Here is a 15144-nt window from a genome sequence, read left to right as displayed (position 1 = left end):
TTTTTTAAACTGGTTTTGTATGACAGCCTTTATCTGCACTGTTACAGTCGTCAAATAAATATTGTGCAGTAAAGTAGGCCTACATTTCCCAATGAATTGTAGAGTAGAAGTATTGGTCTAATGTCTAACTTCTCACCTCTGACTATGTAGAATTTATTGTACTTATCTGAGGTTAATACTCATTTGTAGCGGTTTCTTTAACAAGAAATAGATTGTAAAGATTTGCATCTATTATTGCAACTGGTAATGTTTTTGCTTTAGTCTATATTTCATAACGTTATGTTTTATGTTTGTTATAATACTGAATATTACACATTTTACAAGGAATTTGCCATAGTCCTGTAATGTTATGATTTTTCCAAACTTGGCTGCCCTTCTATAAACTGTATAGATAAGTTAGCATAACACTTTTAAATCCAATATCTGCCTTTTTTTGTAAAAAGAAAATGTGTAAGGTTGCTCACACCTGTAAGACATATTTAGTTCAAACTCATTACAAAGAAAATTATAACACTGTTTAATGATAAATGGGAAAGAAAATGCCTGACCCCTACTATGAAATAACATTTTATTGTACAGCTCACACTTTACACACACAACACGTCCTCATTTACACAACCCAGTCTCAAGTAGGAAATTATTTCATATTGTCAAATTCTGAATTTCAGGTCAACTGTGCATTTGTGAGGTGTGCTGTATTTAAAAAGCTATATTATAGAAATTAGAAAGAAAAGCTAGGAAAAAGCTACAGAACAGAGGTATAGAATGTTGAATTACACATGTCTTCAGCCAAATAAATTAAATAAGAGCTCACAGTTTTTGTTTTATTTGTGTTCCAAAGAAAACAACCTCTGTGCCAAATCTCAAGCCTCAGTTGAGGAAACCAGATTTTCCAATTTTCTAGTTAAAGTGTAGTTTATCAGAGCACATGGAATAGCCCTGACAAAGCTGGCACCCATTCCATTATAATATCCTCTAATTCCACGTTTTTCATATATCCCTGTAAGTCCTTGTAATACACCTGAGGCTGGATGTGAATCTGAGCTGAAAGCTGCAAAACAAGACAAATGGCAATGAGTAAAACATCTCAACTTGTTTCAAATAATCTCAAAACGTGTGACAGAAATGCAAGTGTTTATACCTTGTGCTTGCTGCTGAGTCCGAATTACTGCTAGTGGGTAACTGGTAATTTGTCCAGAAGCAAAGGCCACAAAACTGAAGAAAAAGAGTTTGGAGTCACTGTTGTAGGCTGGATCACTCTTTGCCCAGTTCATGATGGACTGCAACAAGAAGCAAATAGTTGAAGATATCTATTAAACATACCACATGATCATATGTTTCTCTATCTGTGTTCTGTAGTGCTGTTCTGTCTCACCTGATGAACTGCACACTCCACACCTGCGTAGGGGATCATGCAGAGGATGCTCGGCTTGAATCCTCTGTAAAAGGAGGACACCGACTCGTGTCTGTAAATAGATCGGGCACATGCCACAACACCATGGTAGGTGCCAGCTTGCTGCAGGTTCAGCCTCACCTTCAGCACCTGTAGTGGAGACAAAGAAGACAGAGATTAAAATAAACTTCCATTCATACACTTTGATTTAATAATGCTAATTTTAATAATGCTAATGGTGCTTCAGTCAATGATAACTCACTGCAGCTTTTCCTAAAATTTCTTCCAAAATAAAAGTCCAAACGTTTCACATTACTATCAATTTAAATGATATGCACACAAATCTATATTTAATTATGCTACTTCACATTCTTTACATTATCACAACCATTAGAGCCATTGGTGGGATTACTGCACATAAAGGAGATTAGTCCCATTTATCAACCTCACAAAGTCTCTTATTAGCTTCAAATATGGATGTATTGCACATTTTCTTTTCAGAACAATCAAGTCTGTTTGAAACTGAAGGTGTATTGGATGCATTCAATATTACAGAAGAGTAGCACAACTAACCAGTAATATGTGAGGAATATGGTCTAACCAAAATAAACGATAATTGATCATGTAAAACAGCAAATATGTGTTTGAAGTAGCTTTTACTCAGGTTTTACTCAAATCAAACAGTAAGTAACTAATCTTTCTGACTTCATGGGGTCAAGGCTCAACACCTAGAATGGGAATAGTTCCATCTGCATCTAAATCAATGAATACCACAGACAACTATTTAGTGAACTCTTTACAGCCTAATTTCTCACCACTGAGAATGGGACACACCCAAACATTGACGCTAACATGACAATTGTATTATCATAATAACACTCAGGGAGGGGTAACAAGCAAGCATGATGGCCCATTTTGCTTGTAAGGACCAGAGCTATTGATGTGTTGATTGAGCCTCACTGAAACAGCGGGTGGGACGCCAGCGTTGTGCTGGGACTGAAGTGTATGTTGGCCTCAGCATTGCATTTTATGATATGTGCTAACAGGCCAGATTTAGTATAACAATCTGGGTTGTTTTTTTTTTTTGTTTTTTTTTACAGCAAAGTGGAGAAACCGCTTTATGTGTTTTAGGAGTAAGGCAGTGTCACAATGGTACATGTAACTAAACATTTCAATTTCTCATAATGGGAGTCAGTGAAATTAGCAAAAGGGGGTGTAACTCTCAAATCCAACATTTTGCACTTCTTGCAGAATGTGAAAGATAAAACATTTTCCAAATTCTTTTTTATTATATACTGTACATGACATTTTCATGTCAATGAAGAATGGCAGCAAGATAGCGGCGTGCAGGATTTGTTTCATTATTACACATTATTATTACCCACAGTGATGGAAGAAGTACTCAGATATTTTGTAAGTAAAAATAGCAATACTACAGTGTAGAAATACTCTGTTACAGGTAAGTACTGTATTCAAAATCAAAATTACAAAAGCATTTAGCATTAAAATATACTTAAAGTACATTACGTAGAATGGCCTATTTCAGAATAATGCAAATAATATTATTGTATTATAATTATTAATGCATTATAAATTGGTCAAATGGTTTCCAAATGTTCTCATACACGCCCAATTTGTTTTTTTTGTAGACATACACTGCTCCATATTCTTGATCCAAGCACCAATTGTAGGTGCCTCCCTTTTCTTCCAGATGAGAGCTATAGTGCTTTTTGCCTGTAGTATAGCGAAATCAGTACATTTAAATTCTTGGGGTTTCGGATATATTGATCCATTACTGTGTTCATCATGTTGCAGCTTATTTATGATTTATATTTTGTATTAATAATCTAAATCCACAAAGTAACTAAAGGTATCAAATAATAATAAATATAATGTAGATCTCTAATACCTCTAAAGGGTAGAAGGCAGCGTGAGCGACAGCACCGGACACACAACCCAAGCCGAAACGCTGGTGCACCGTCAGAGTTTCCTGGTTCCTGTTCTGAGTGTACACCTTCATCTGGACAAATTAGAATCCCTGAGTAAGCTTGTCAATAAGAAATAGGAAACTGGTGCATCAATAATTCACACTCAAGATTTTGTCTGGTACTTTATGCCTCACCTGGGCGTAGATAAGACATTGTAGCGTTGACTGTGGCGTTCCTTTCAGCAAGTTGACGACGTTGCCTTGCCACATCGACCGAAGACCACCTGCCCTCATCATCTCCTGAAAGCCTTGGGAGAAGGCTTTGGATCCATGAACCTACAGAGCACACAGGAAACAGTTTCACGTGAATCACTTTCATAGACAGTTGCAATTAAGGTGCAGGAATGAGATTCAGCCTGAAAAATAATTGATGCAACAAAAATAACAGGGTCTCACATTGTATAAAAAAAAAATAATGATGCTATAATGATAATTCTCATGTGTCAGCTACAGAAAAACATTATGCCATTATGTATTATAATAATAATACTTTATTACAGACTCATGAAGCAATAAAATGAAAGCACAATACATGCAACACTTGATATATAAATAATCCCAGAAGCACAATACAATTTCATTTCATTTCAATATAAAATTTCAAAAAAATTATAATATATATAAATACATCATCTATACTCCTACTAAAAAGAGGCATTTGTGGCTGTGTCTCTATATCTGAGACTGATAACGAACAGTACTGAATCTGATGTTTGATTTGACCAAGATAATCTTATTCATAGACGCATTAAGTGGGCGGATGCATTTATTCACAAGATTTCTTACAACAGCTTGAAGTGTATTAGACACAAACATCTCACTAGCACTACACCATCTAGGCCTTTTAAGTAGTATTATCAAAGCATCATTATATGCTACCTGTAATCTTTTCAAAATTATGACTACTTGCAGACTACTTTAGCATAAATTGTATAAAAGATTTTGAGAAGCATTGACTTAAAGCAATTTTCAAAACATAGCACTACACTCATTCTCCTGTATGCATGTAGTTTTGCCACATGCAGTAAACTGAATGCTCTTCCAGTATCAGAAATAGGCAAATGATGTAAAACAAGGTAGGCTAGCTGGTAACAGGTTATCTTTACTCCCAGACATAGTAAAGTAAAAACAGGTTCAGCCCTTTTTTGTATTGTAACACTAGGTCATGTTATTACAAAGATCAAGACACTTCTGGTTCAAGTTTTCATTCTTTGCAGTTTGGGTTATGCTTGGTAAAATTAGGCTACCAAACCACATCAAAAAAGCAGATCAGGTGTTGAATGCTCCTCCAAAGACTAGTATAAAGTATATAATAATAATAATAATAATAATAATAATAATAATAATAATAATAATAATAATAATCTAAGTTTAAAGGACCACTTCCTAGTTTTTTAAACCACATATTGTGTTCTTCAGTCAGCAAATAGAATGCTCAAGCTTGAGCTTGAATTATTTTGTTAAACAGACTTAATGTGAAGTTTCGGATCAAGAATGTGCGCTGCTAAAATAATTGAACAACTGCACTTGGATCTCAAACTTGAGCTTCATATGAAATATCATATCAAAACCTTTGAGTTTGTAGCTCAAAGCTCATTGTGTTTCCATGGATTCTGTGTCACATGTTTTAACATTTAACCGTCCCACCAAAGTTCACCACTATTACAACAGTTGAGCCAGTGCCATGCCTAGCTTAGGAGTTTCTGTGTGTGTTTTGCATTGCGTAGAACGTTATAATTTACTGGGTTGTAACACGTTCCTGGGATTAAACATTAGTAAATATAGCAGATCATGTGAAATCAAATAAATCCACCCATGCATTTCATTAATAAAGTAGCACCTGATAGTGAAGCAGACCTGGAGTTGGGTCTTAAGGCGGTCGATGGGAGCCGTCACAGTTCGGGATACAGCATCTGCCAGACCTGCTGCAAGAATGAACGTCCTCCACGCACCAAAACCAGAAGCCTCTTCGGGGAACTCGATGGGCATTGTACGACTCTCACCCACATCGAAAATCTACAGACAGACAAAATGAGCAACTACATTCATCATTCTGTTATTATTACTCATGCTTAAGTGGATCTATCATAGTTTGTGCACATCATTGAAAGTAACATGATCATGATGCTGCCTGAAGATCTCACCAGACTGTGTTTCCATGACGACACCAGCTCCCCGATGTTGTCCACAGGGTTCAGGATGACATGGTGCAGGAATTCACCCCAGTCCACTGTCATAGAACTGTCCTTATCCATCCTGGTGGATACACACTTGTTGGTTTGTTTTATTACACGATCATGAAAGAATCTTAATGACGAGCTGTGTGTTTTGTCATCAAACTGCATCTAAAACATCCTAGTATCACATTACAAAATGCATATTAAGAAAAGTTTTAAAAGTTGCTGGTTATGTCTTTATTGATCAGTAAGCAACTGATTTGTGAAAGAGCAGTAACAAGTCATTATATATAGAAATACAAAGGTTTGCCAGGTACTGAGTCCAAACTTATTTTACTCGCATTATGATGTATATTACTGATTAAGATATATAACCATTTATAAAGTAATCTGTGATAATGTATCAATAAGTACACCTAATTGTACAGTGACACCAAAATGTATACAATTTAACACCTGTTTAGAAAGCACCAATGTGTTCTGAACTCAGATGAAGCCAGTACTACAACTGTTAAAGTGTTGTAGTTCACATAAATGAATGTTTGTTTTAAATTCAGCAATGAATCCATGAGGTAGTGGGCAAAAAAAATCTTACATTTGAATTATTTTTTTTGCATTCGGCTTTGATATGACCACTCCTAACTCCTTAAACAAACATATGATGTCCTCCTGGTCAATGACTCCTGATCAGAGAAGAAATGCACATAATTACAAACAGGTACTGGTACTGCTCTTCCATTTATTATGTTTCTGGGAAGTGATACTGTCAACTGTAAACTGCAAAGGTCAGTCTATAGTGCTGTGTACTGTCTACTGTGTACCATAAACAAGTCAAATGCACATCTGTCTTTCCTGTCTGACCTTGAAAATACACTTTATTGTCAAAGAATTAACATTTTTGGTGGTTGATAAAGAATGTGCTCAGATTGGACTTCTTCAGTAAAACAGTGTGTTGTTTAAAGGAGATCAATAAATAAGAGGTGTAAAAACAATCCTTATATAGTGTTTTGTAGTAGGTATTCAACAATACTATTGTACTTTATAGTATTTTCTGATGTTTTCTTGAGACATTATTTTTTTTAAGAGAGAAGTCTGTTACCACTCACCACACTTGTTCTTGTCAAGGTCATGAAAGTAAATTTTCCATTTCCTCTCTCTGTCCATCATGTAGCTGAGGAACTCTTTATAATCCAACAGGCCATCTTTGTCTTTGTCATAAGAATCAATGATATTCTAGGAGAAAATCAGCAGGTTTGTGGTGATTAGTGCTTGAATGAATAACTGAATGAAATTACAGCCTGGCACATATACATAGCCTAATATAAAAAAAATAAACAAGATAATAAGAATATTACCTGGACCTTTTCATCCGCTGAGAGGATCCCATGTTTCCTCATTTCATCGCGGAGCTCCGACACTGTTATAAACCCATCCTCGTTTTGATCCAGTTTAGCAAATAAATCACGAAACTGCTCCATGGTGCGTTAAGAAACAAATTAGCCTCAGATTGAAAATCAGGATGTTGAAAAAAAAAAAAATGCAGCCCGTTTCATCAGGCGAGAAATAAATGCATCGAAAAGTATCAGCGACTATTGACCTGCAGCTCTGCTCGGACGCTGACTCATTGGCAGGGCTCAGTGCCAAGGTGCCAATGCAGCATGAGCGCTTTTATCATTATAGCTCAGAGAGAGAAACACTCATGTTCTCTCTGGTGCAGCAGGTGGCGTTGTTGCTGCGAGAGCTCAACATCATCTTCAATCATCACTGTGCCCTCTCCTCTATATGTGGGCCTAGGGTGATGTGTTGAGACAGGTGGATACAATGGGAATGGTGTGGATAATACATGCTAGGGTAGGGGTCAATAATGACACACACACACACACACACACACACTTATCTACAATAAGCTATTTCATTAGTTTTGTTTATTTTAAGGCTACTACTCAATTGCTCAAGCACTATTTTGAAAACAGGGACTGGTTTTTCAGAACACTACACACAATTAGCACAACCACACACACAATGAGCAGAACACCTTAGACCCTTTGCAAAATGAAACACTCTTGCAAAAACTAAACACTAATTTATAAAAAAAACATATTTTGTTACCATATGAAACACACACGTTCCATATGACTTAATTCTGTTACACACTGCTGTTGCTAACCTAAAACACTTTTAGCAATTCTACTTCTAAGTGATTAGAGTACTGTAAATGAAGTACACAGAGAAAGTGCAAATATACAATATGTTTACCAAATACTACACAAGATCAATGCTGCAGACTGAGGAAAATATAATTTATTTCTCTCCACATGTACCCAAATCAGTCAACATGGAGAATTCCAACAGAACATGTCCCAGTATTCATGCTACTACAGTAGTGTGCATAACACTGTTAGCTCAGCAAACAACAGACAAACATAATATACTGTATACAGTACAGGTTACAATTACAGTAAAAAAAAAAGAAAGATCTGGAAAAAAAACTATACAGTGAAAATACAGTACAGAAAATACTAGACTTACCTGCTGCATTTTTATAGTGCTTAAACCTGATTGGTGTGTCTACAATTAAGCAATGTTTGCGTACCTGATGGCTGTGTTTCACAGATCGGCTCATAGATGTGGTAATATGACAGTCAGTGCTTTGGAATTTCAAGGAAGTGACATCATGATGTACTTCTGTGTCTGATGTATACAAGTGTGTTTAGTGTTTTGCAAATCACTGTGTGTATTGTATTGCAAAAAGTGTGAGGACATTGTGCTTATAGTGGTGCACATGTGGGGCAATGTTTCTTGAGTGTAAGGTTTTAATAATTGTTTAATACTTTTCATATTAGTGTGTAAGCAATCGGAATTTTTATTTGTTTTGCATATAAGATTGTTTAAGTTGGACAAATACAAACAAACAATTATAGATGAAACCATTCAATCCAACATGGGACAAGGACCTGCAAAGACTGCAAAGAGTAAAATGTCTTTTAAAAAAGTTTAACATAAAAAAAATCACTTGTGAGTAGAGGTGTGAATCTTCACTGATCTCCCGATTCAATTACGATTATCATGTCAGCGATTCAATTTGATTTGATATCTCGATGCATCACGATGCATCGAGAATTAATTCATAATTAATTCATAGCTTTTCAAGCTTCAAAAAACAAAATATTCTGCAGTGCTCTAATACTAAATAAATTGGATACATAAAACTACAGCACTGAGCACATGGCACTTAGCCCAGCAGCAGCATTTTTGCCCCGGACACAGCAGGTTAATTCGGCCATGAACGATTAGTGATGACCATTTTGTAGTCCATTCTGATAAATATTACCCAATGAGCTACCTTGCCCTAAATCACATGTATTCCACTCACAGCTCATCCTGACACACACACACACACACACACACACACACACACACACGGGCTCGCGCTCTGCTCACCGGAACCAGAATTATTTCTTGTGTTTAACTTGACGTTGGCGCTGTGGATGTACGGGAGGAGGGAGCAGTAGCTATTTAAAGAGTGTCATCCAGTCACGGATAAATAGCAGAAGGTCCACAGCGTTGACTAACCGCCTCTAAATGGTTTTCATCCTGCACTGTGTATCTGTCTGTGGCTTCTTATTGTTTAGTTGTCCAGACTGAGGCTGCTTATACTGCTGTGACAACCATCCGTCGACCATCAGTCCAGTCTGCCAGCTCCTTTTTTATTTTTTTCTATTTTATTCTTCATTATCGGGAATAGCCTACGTGAAAATGGGCAAAGATTACTATAAAACGTTGGGTATCTCTAAAGGAGCCACAGACGAGGATATTAAGAAAGCTTACAGAAAACAAGCGTTGAAATGGCACCCGGACAAAAATAAGTCTGCAGCCGCCGAGGAGAAATTTAAGGAAATCGCTGAGGCATATGAAGTCCTCAGTGATCCGAAGAAAAGAGAAGTTTATGATCAGTATGGAGAAGAAGGTAATGTGTTTTTTTTTATCGCATTGAATAGCCTAACATTTTTTTTTACCGTTTGTGATGGTTTTTAATTCACCTTCAATATACCGTTATAAACCCGTTATAAACACAGCTGGCTTTAATTCAAGTCAAACACTGTAATCAGGTTTAGAAAACAGATGGTTAGCAGATCATAGGCCTACACTTCTGTGCATTTCATTATGCATAGCTATTGCATACTAGTTATGGATTAGCTACATTATATCTGCAGTTATAAGAGAAATAAAGGCCTGCCATCATTTCCACTACAGATTTTCTTTACAAATGTGGGTGTTGAAATAGAAAAAAATATTTTGATTATGTCAAAGCCTTTATGTACATAATGTCCTATGTAGTATCTGAACAGATATGGGTAGGAAGCATGTTTGATGTGAGGAACGTAAAAAGACCACAGATCATTTCTACATCCAATAATTATTAACTAAGGGGGGCATATGAATTTACCTTATTTTACTGTTTAATGTAGCAACGGTGCTGATCATCTTCAAAAGGGGCCAGTATAAGTGAAACAAGGTGTTTTTTACCAGTAAAGCATGCAAATGTTTGCTAATAGAACTTGAAAATGAAAATATGAACCTGGAAATGTGTACAATATGTCTTTAAAGGCTCACACAAGCCATGCAGACAGTCAAAACAGAGTATCTATATGCCTTCTTTATTTGTGATAAATGCAAGTTCTTTAACATTGCTATTGGACAAAAGTACTCATGAATGCTGACATTCATGAGTATGTTCTCAGCGGGTCAAGTCCTCTACTTCTTTCAGGTAGGCCTTTTCATTGTTGTCAGTGATCAGGCCCACCACAGCTGTGTCGTCAGCAAAATTGATGATGGTGTTGGAGTCAAAAGTGGCTTCACAGTTGTGTGTATACAGGGAGTACAGCAGGGGACTCAAAACACAGCCCTGGGGTGCCCCGGTGTTAAGGATGAGGGTGAAAGAGTTTTGTCTGCCTACTCTTACCACCTGTGGGTCTGCCTGTCAGGAAGTAAATGATCCACATGCACTGTGAGGAATTTAATCCAAGGTCCTTGAGCTTTGTGACGAGCCTGGAGGGAACTATGGTGTTAAACGCTGAAATATAGTCAATGAACAGCGATCTCACATAGCTTCCTTTCTTTTCCAATTTTCCGAGATAGGGTGGTGTGGAGGATGTGTGCTATGGCGTCTTCTGTTGATCGGTTGGGATGGTAGGCAAACTGTAATGAGTCCACTGTGCTGGCTAGTTAGGAGCAGATGTAATTAGTCGTTCAAAGCATTTCTATTACTACAGAGGTGAGTGCCACTGGGCCGTAGTCGTTCAGAATGGATGGTGGGCTTCCTGAAGCAAGTGGGTATGACAGACTGAGCCAATGACTGAATAAATATAATTTTGAACACTGTCGCTAATTGGTCAGCACACAGTTTGAGGATCCGTCCAGTGATACCATCCGGTCCTGATGCTTTCTTGGTGCTCACATGCTTAAAAGCCCTCCTGACATCATGCTCAGAAAGGGAGATGGGTGTGAGAGGTGCACCCACCCACCCATCCATTAACCTCTGCTTCAGCTGTTTTTGCTTGTTGGCTGCTGATAGCCTCAAAGCAAGGAGGAGGGGGTGGGCTTGTAATCTGTCATAGTTCTTAACCTTGCCAAGTGCGTCTGGGGTTGCCCTTGTGGAATTGTAGTTCCACTTTCTTCCTGTAGTCCCTTTTTGCCTCCTTTACAGCTCTTCTCACATTGTAGGCTGCTGTTTTAAAATTGTCCAAGACTTCTTTCCTAATTTGTAGGCTGCAGTGTGTGTGTGTTTATGGCATTCTGGATGGTTCTGGTAATCCATGGTTTCTGGTTGTGGAATGATTTAACTGTAGTTTTGGGTACAGTTGCTTCAGTTGTTTTATCAATTAAATCCACACAGACTCAGTGAATCCATTGATATCTTAAGTGACTGACAGTGGTGTCCTGGAACGTTTTCCAGACTGTGTCATGTAGTGCAGACTAATAATGTTAACAAGGTCAGTATCAGGTCTAATACCTATCCGGTGAATTGGATTGACAAAGTAGGCATCACTTGTGGCATTATGCTCACCCACTGCTGAGTGTCAATATTAGGATGACTGATGAATCCTATGTGTTGCCCATCAGGTCTCAAGGGAGGAAATGGGCCCACTGGTGAAGGACCAGGCAACACCTTCACCTACACCTTCCATGGTGACCCTCACGCCACATTCGCCACTTTCTTCGGGGGTTCGAACCCCTTCGAAATGTTCTTTGGGCGTAAAGCCAATGGCAGAGACGACGACATGGAGGTGGACGGAAATGACCCCTTTGGCTCCTTCACCAACTTCAACCTAAACGGATTCCCTCGGGACGGGCACGTCGGCCCTGGAGGGCAGCAGCGCCGGAAGCAGGACCCAGCCATCATCCACGAACTGAGGGTTTCCCTGGAGGAGGTCTTCCATGGCTGCACCAAGAGGATGAAAATCTCTCGCAAAAGGCTAAATCCAGACGGCAGGACCATGCGCAATGAGGATAAAATTCTCACTATCGAGATCAAGCGGGGCTGGAAAGAGGGAACCAAGATCACGTTCCCGCGGGAGGGAGACGAGTCGCCCAATACCATTCCTGCCGACATTGTTTTCGTCATCAAGGACAAGCCACACCCTCACTTTAGGCGGGAGGGCTCGAATATTGTGTATCCTGTGCGTGTAAGCTTACGACAGGTGAGGAATTCTCTCTATTGGCACCCACTTATGACTGAGTGTAGTAGTATTAATAGAGTCTGATAGATGGATTAGTCACACACAGGGGAGATTCAGAACAAGCACATATTTACTTTAGAGTGCCGCTTTAAAGCTCTGATGCTCAAAAAAAGCCTGGTCACAATCAATAAGCCGTAGGTAGTCTGCCTAAAAACTCCTGACTGAGCATTGTACTTAAATACACACACACTATGCCTGTGCATTTATGTAATCTAGATCATCAACATTGAGAAATATAAGCTGTATCACAGGGAGGGTAGAGAGGTGGTGGCTGCCCACGTGCACACATTGCAAGATTTACACTCCTACACTCTTCAACACTCTGAGATCTCAGAGAGTTTCATCTCTGAATATGTGACCGATGTATGCAAACAGCAACAGATCGTCTTTGATGTGAATCATGCTGAGAAATCACATATTTAAAAATCACAGTAGTTTGATAAAATAATCAGTTCATGTACAGTTCATCAGTAAGACAAGAAAAGAGGAAAAAAGGAGGGTGTTTTATGTCCAATGCCAAAGACGAACTTTGAATAGAGAGATTATGACCACCTGTTATCATGTGATGATAACTGAGCCATCTCCTCGACAGCTGAGCAAACTTCCTATAATAAAAGACTGTTGATGTGGTCTAGCGGTTGAGAAATCTGGAAAAGATATTAAATAGACCTTAATCAAAGTAGTTGTATAATTTGCTCAGTTTTCAAATATCTAGAGTCCTGTGTAGGTTTGTAAATAAAAATACTGAAAACACTGTGTCCATTATAAAGTTTGTCTACCAGAGAAAAATTACAAGTTGACAATTCTTTAGGATTTCTTTAAAAATAATTATGTTATGTAAAAAAAAAAATCTATATAGCCAATAATAGCCAATATATTATGTGATTTTTCTAAACTCTCAAATATAGATGTCAGTATTGGCTTGTTTATTTTATTTGTGAATGTGTGTGCATTTGCTATTTTGTGAAATATATTGATATCAGAAGACATCCTTATTAATATCATGTTTTCATTTCAACCATATTACCCAGCACTAGTTTACATATGTATACATTTAATCTCAGCCAATGAACAAATGCATGTGTAGTTGCTGTTCTCCTGACTTCCATGTTTCTATCATATGCAGTCATTGTGCGGATGCTCCGTTACCGTGTCGACGATAGATGGGAAGACGTGCAACATGAAGATCACGGATGTCATCAAGCCTGGCATGAGACAGACTGTCGCCGGACAGGGTCTCCCCTTACCCAAAAATCCAGAACAGAGAGGAGACCTGGTGGTGGAGTTTGACGTTAACTTTCCTGAGACGTTGCCTGGTAACGCCAAGGATGTCCTGAAACGGCATTTACCTGCGTAGGACGAAGGACACGGACTGAACGAGGGGAGATTACCGCATGACAGAGCTCGCCCTTGTTACCCTTGTCACACACACACACACACATACGTGCGCGCGCGCGCACACACACACACACACACACACACACACACACACACACACACACAAAAGAGAACAGTTCTGACAGTTCACAGATGGACCCCCTACGACGAATGTGCAATTTCTATTTTTGAGCTATATGGTGTTTTTATAAATACCATGCATGCTGCCAAGTTGATATAAGTGCAAGTGAAAGAAACACATTTTATGTATGTGGGTCTTTGGCACAATCACTTTATCTTTTTGTTTGAAATATTTGGCAGTGAGTGAGTCTACAGTTGCCACACAAAAAACCCCAGTGATCCTTGGAAATACTGCAGTGTAGTACATCTTCTTGCTCTCATTTAGATCTGACAGGCTTTATTACTGTTATTTTTTTCATTCAGTGTTTATTTTGTCATGTAGAGATACAAGCCTCAATTTGCAGGCTGTCTTAAAATCTGTGTACAGTTTATTCAAGAGAAACGTGGTTGAATGAACTGGATCATCATGTGTGCATTTTAGAAACTGACATGTGAAGATATTGAACTTGAATTTTAAAATAAATCTTTACACCTGAAGTGATCTTGAGCTGTTTCAGTTATGGGGAGGCATGTGATGACTCCTCCATCAAATAAACCGTGTATTAACAATCATCACTTTAAAACCGTTAATGTCGCTATATAGGCTAGTCAGTGAACAGTCTGCATAGCAACAGCACACAAAGTGGGCACCAGAAAACAGTTCTTCAGACTTATGCTTTAGTAGTCAAATGTGAATATTTTGTTGTTGTAAAACGTTTACAGTAATAATTCTGATGTGCAAAGATAAATATTAAAAGTATGTTGACTGCATTTAATGTTTACCAATGGTAAAACCATGAATGTGTAAATATAGCTGTCTGGTCCCAGCTGCTGGCTATCAGCTGCCAACACAGATGCATTTAATGTACATTTTCCCACCAGGGGACGCCACATCACTCATTATGGCTCAGGGGCCCACGGAGGCAGTGGTCCTTGTTTGAGAGGTTCACTTGGCTGCTGACATTCATGCTCATTAGTTTAAATCTCAAAGCCAAATATAAGCTACTATTACATGGCAAAACCTATAATAATACATTATAATTTCTTACTTGACTTATATGTTGTATTAAAAATCTTAAAAGTAACTAAAGCTATCAAATAAATGATTCAGCAGAACTAATAAAGTATGATAAGATGCCTGGCAAAATATATAAAACATAAAAAGTAGTTCCACTTTTGACAGCTGCAACATTAGTCATGTATACATTAATTAATACATCACTAATTATAATCCAGTGATATTATATGTATTATTCTGAAATGAGCCATTCTGCATAAAGAGTATTTTTACTCAAAGTATATTTTAATGCTAAAACTTAGCCTATGTACTTTTTAAAAATGATGTAGGCT

General features: G+C 38.0%; 2 protein-coding genes across 2 annotated transcripts; one reads left to right on the top strand and one right to left on the bottom strand.

The window, feature by feature from the left end:
• Positions 1–584: 584 nt before the first annotated feature.
• slc25a24l (solute carrier family 25 member 24, like) lies at positions 585–7242 on the bottom strand. The gene is made up of 10 exons (XM_028594008.1): positions 6913–7242; positions 6664–6790; positions 6153–6240; positions 5525–5636; positions 5238–5396; positions 3516–3656; positions 3303–3413; positions 1376–1543; positions 1142–1280; positions 585–1051 (listed from the first exon to the last, which is right to left on the bottom strand). Exons 1-10 carry the CDS (start codon positions 7033–7035, stop codon positions 864–866), a joined length of 1356 nt encoding a protein of 451 aa, XP_028449809.1. The 5' UTR covers positions 7036–7242; the 3' UTR covers positions 585–863.
• Positions 7243–9019: 1777 nt separating this feature from the next.
• dnajb4 (DnaJ heat shock protein family (Hsp40) member B4) lies at positions 9020–14292 on the top strand. Its single transcript, XM_028594151.1, has 3 exons — positions 9020–9524; positions 11681–12258; positions 13424–14292. The coding sequence occupies exons 1-3, from the start codon at positions 9314–9316 to the stop codon at positions 13652–13654; spliced, it is 1020 nt and encodes a 339-aa protein (XP_028449952.1). The 5' UTR covers positions 9020–9313; the 3' UTR covers positions 13655–14292.
• The last annotated feature ends 852 nt before the right edge of the window (positions 14293–15144 follow it).

This window comes from Perca flavescens, chromosome 12 (genome assembly GCF_004354835.1).
Source record: "Perca flavescens isolate YP-PL-M2 chromosome 12, PFLA_1.0, whole genome shotgun sequence".
Lineage (NCBI taxonomy): Eukaryota > Metazoa > Chordata > Actinopteri > Perciformes > Percidae > Perca > Perca flavescens.
The sequence above is the reverse complement of the archived record's forward strand: the minus strand, read 5'-3'. Positions and strand labels throughout refer to the sequence as shown.

Bases quoted from the DNA above. Each gene is read 5' to 3' on its own strand.
- slc25a24l (XM_028594008.1), bottom strand. From the start codon at position 7,035: ATGGAGCAGTTTCGTGATTTATTTGCTAAACTGGATCAAAACGAGGAT. The intron at 6,241-6,663 runs GTGAGTGGTAAC...TTCTCTGATCAG, and splicing joins CCTTGACAAGAACAAGTGTG to GAGTCATTGACCAGGAGGAC. The intron at 1,281-1,375 runs GTGAGACAGAAC...TTCTTGTTGCAG, and splicing joins TGGAGTGTGCAGTTCATCAG to TCCATCATGAACTGGGCAAA.
- dnajb4 (XM_028594151.1), top strand. From the start codon at position 9,314: ATGGGCAAAGATTACTATAAAACGTTGGGTATCTCTAAAGGAGCCACA. The intron at 9,525-11,680 runs GTAATGTGTTTT...GTTGCCCATCAG, and splicing joins TGATCAGTATGGAGAAGAAG to GTCTCAAGGGAGGAAATGGG. The intron at 12,259-13,423 runs GTGAGGAATTCT...TATCATATGCAG, and splicing joins TGCGTGTAAGCTTACGACAG to TCATTGTGCGGATGCTCCGT.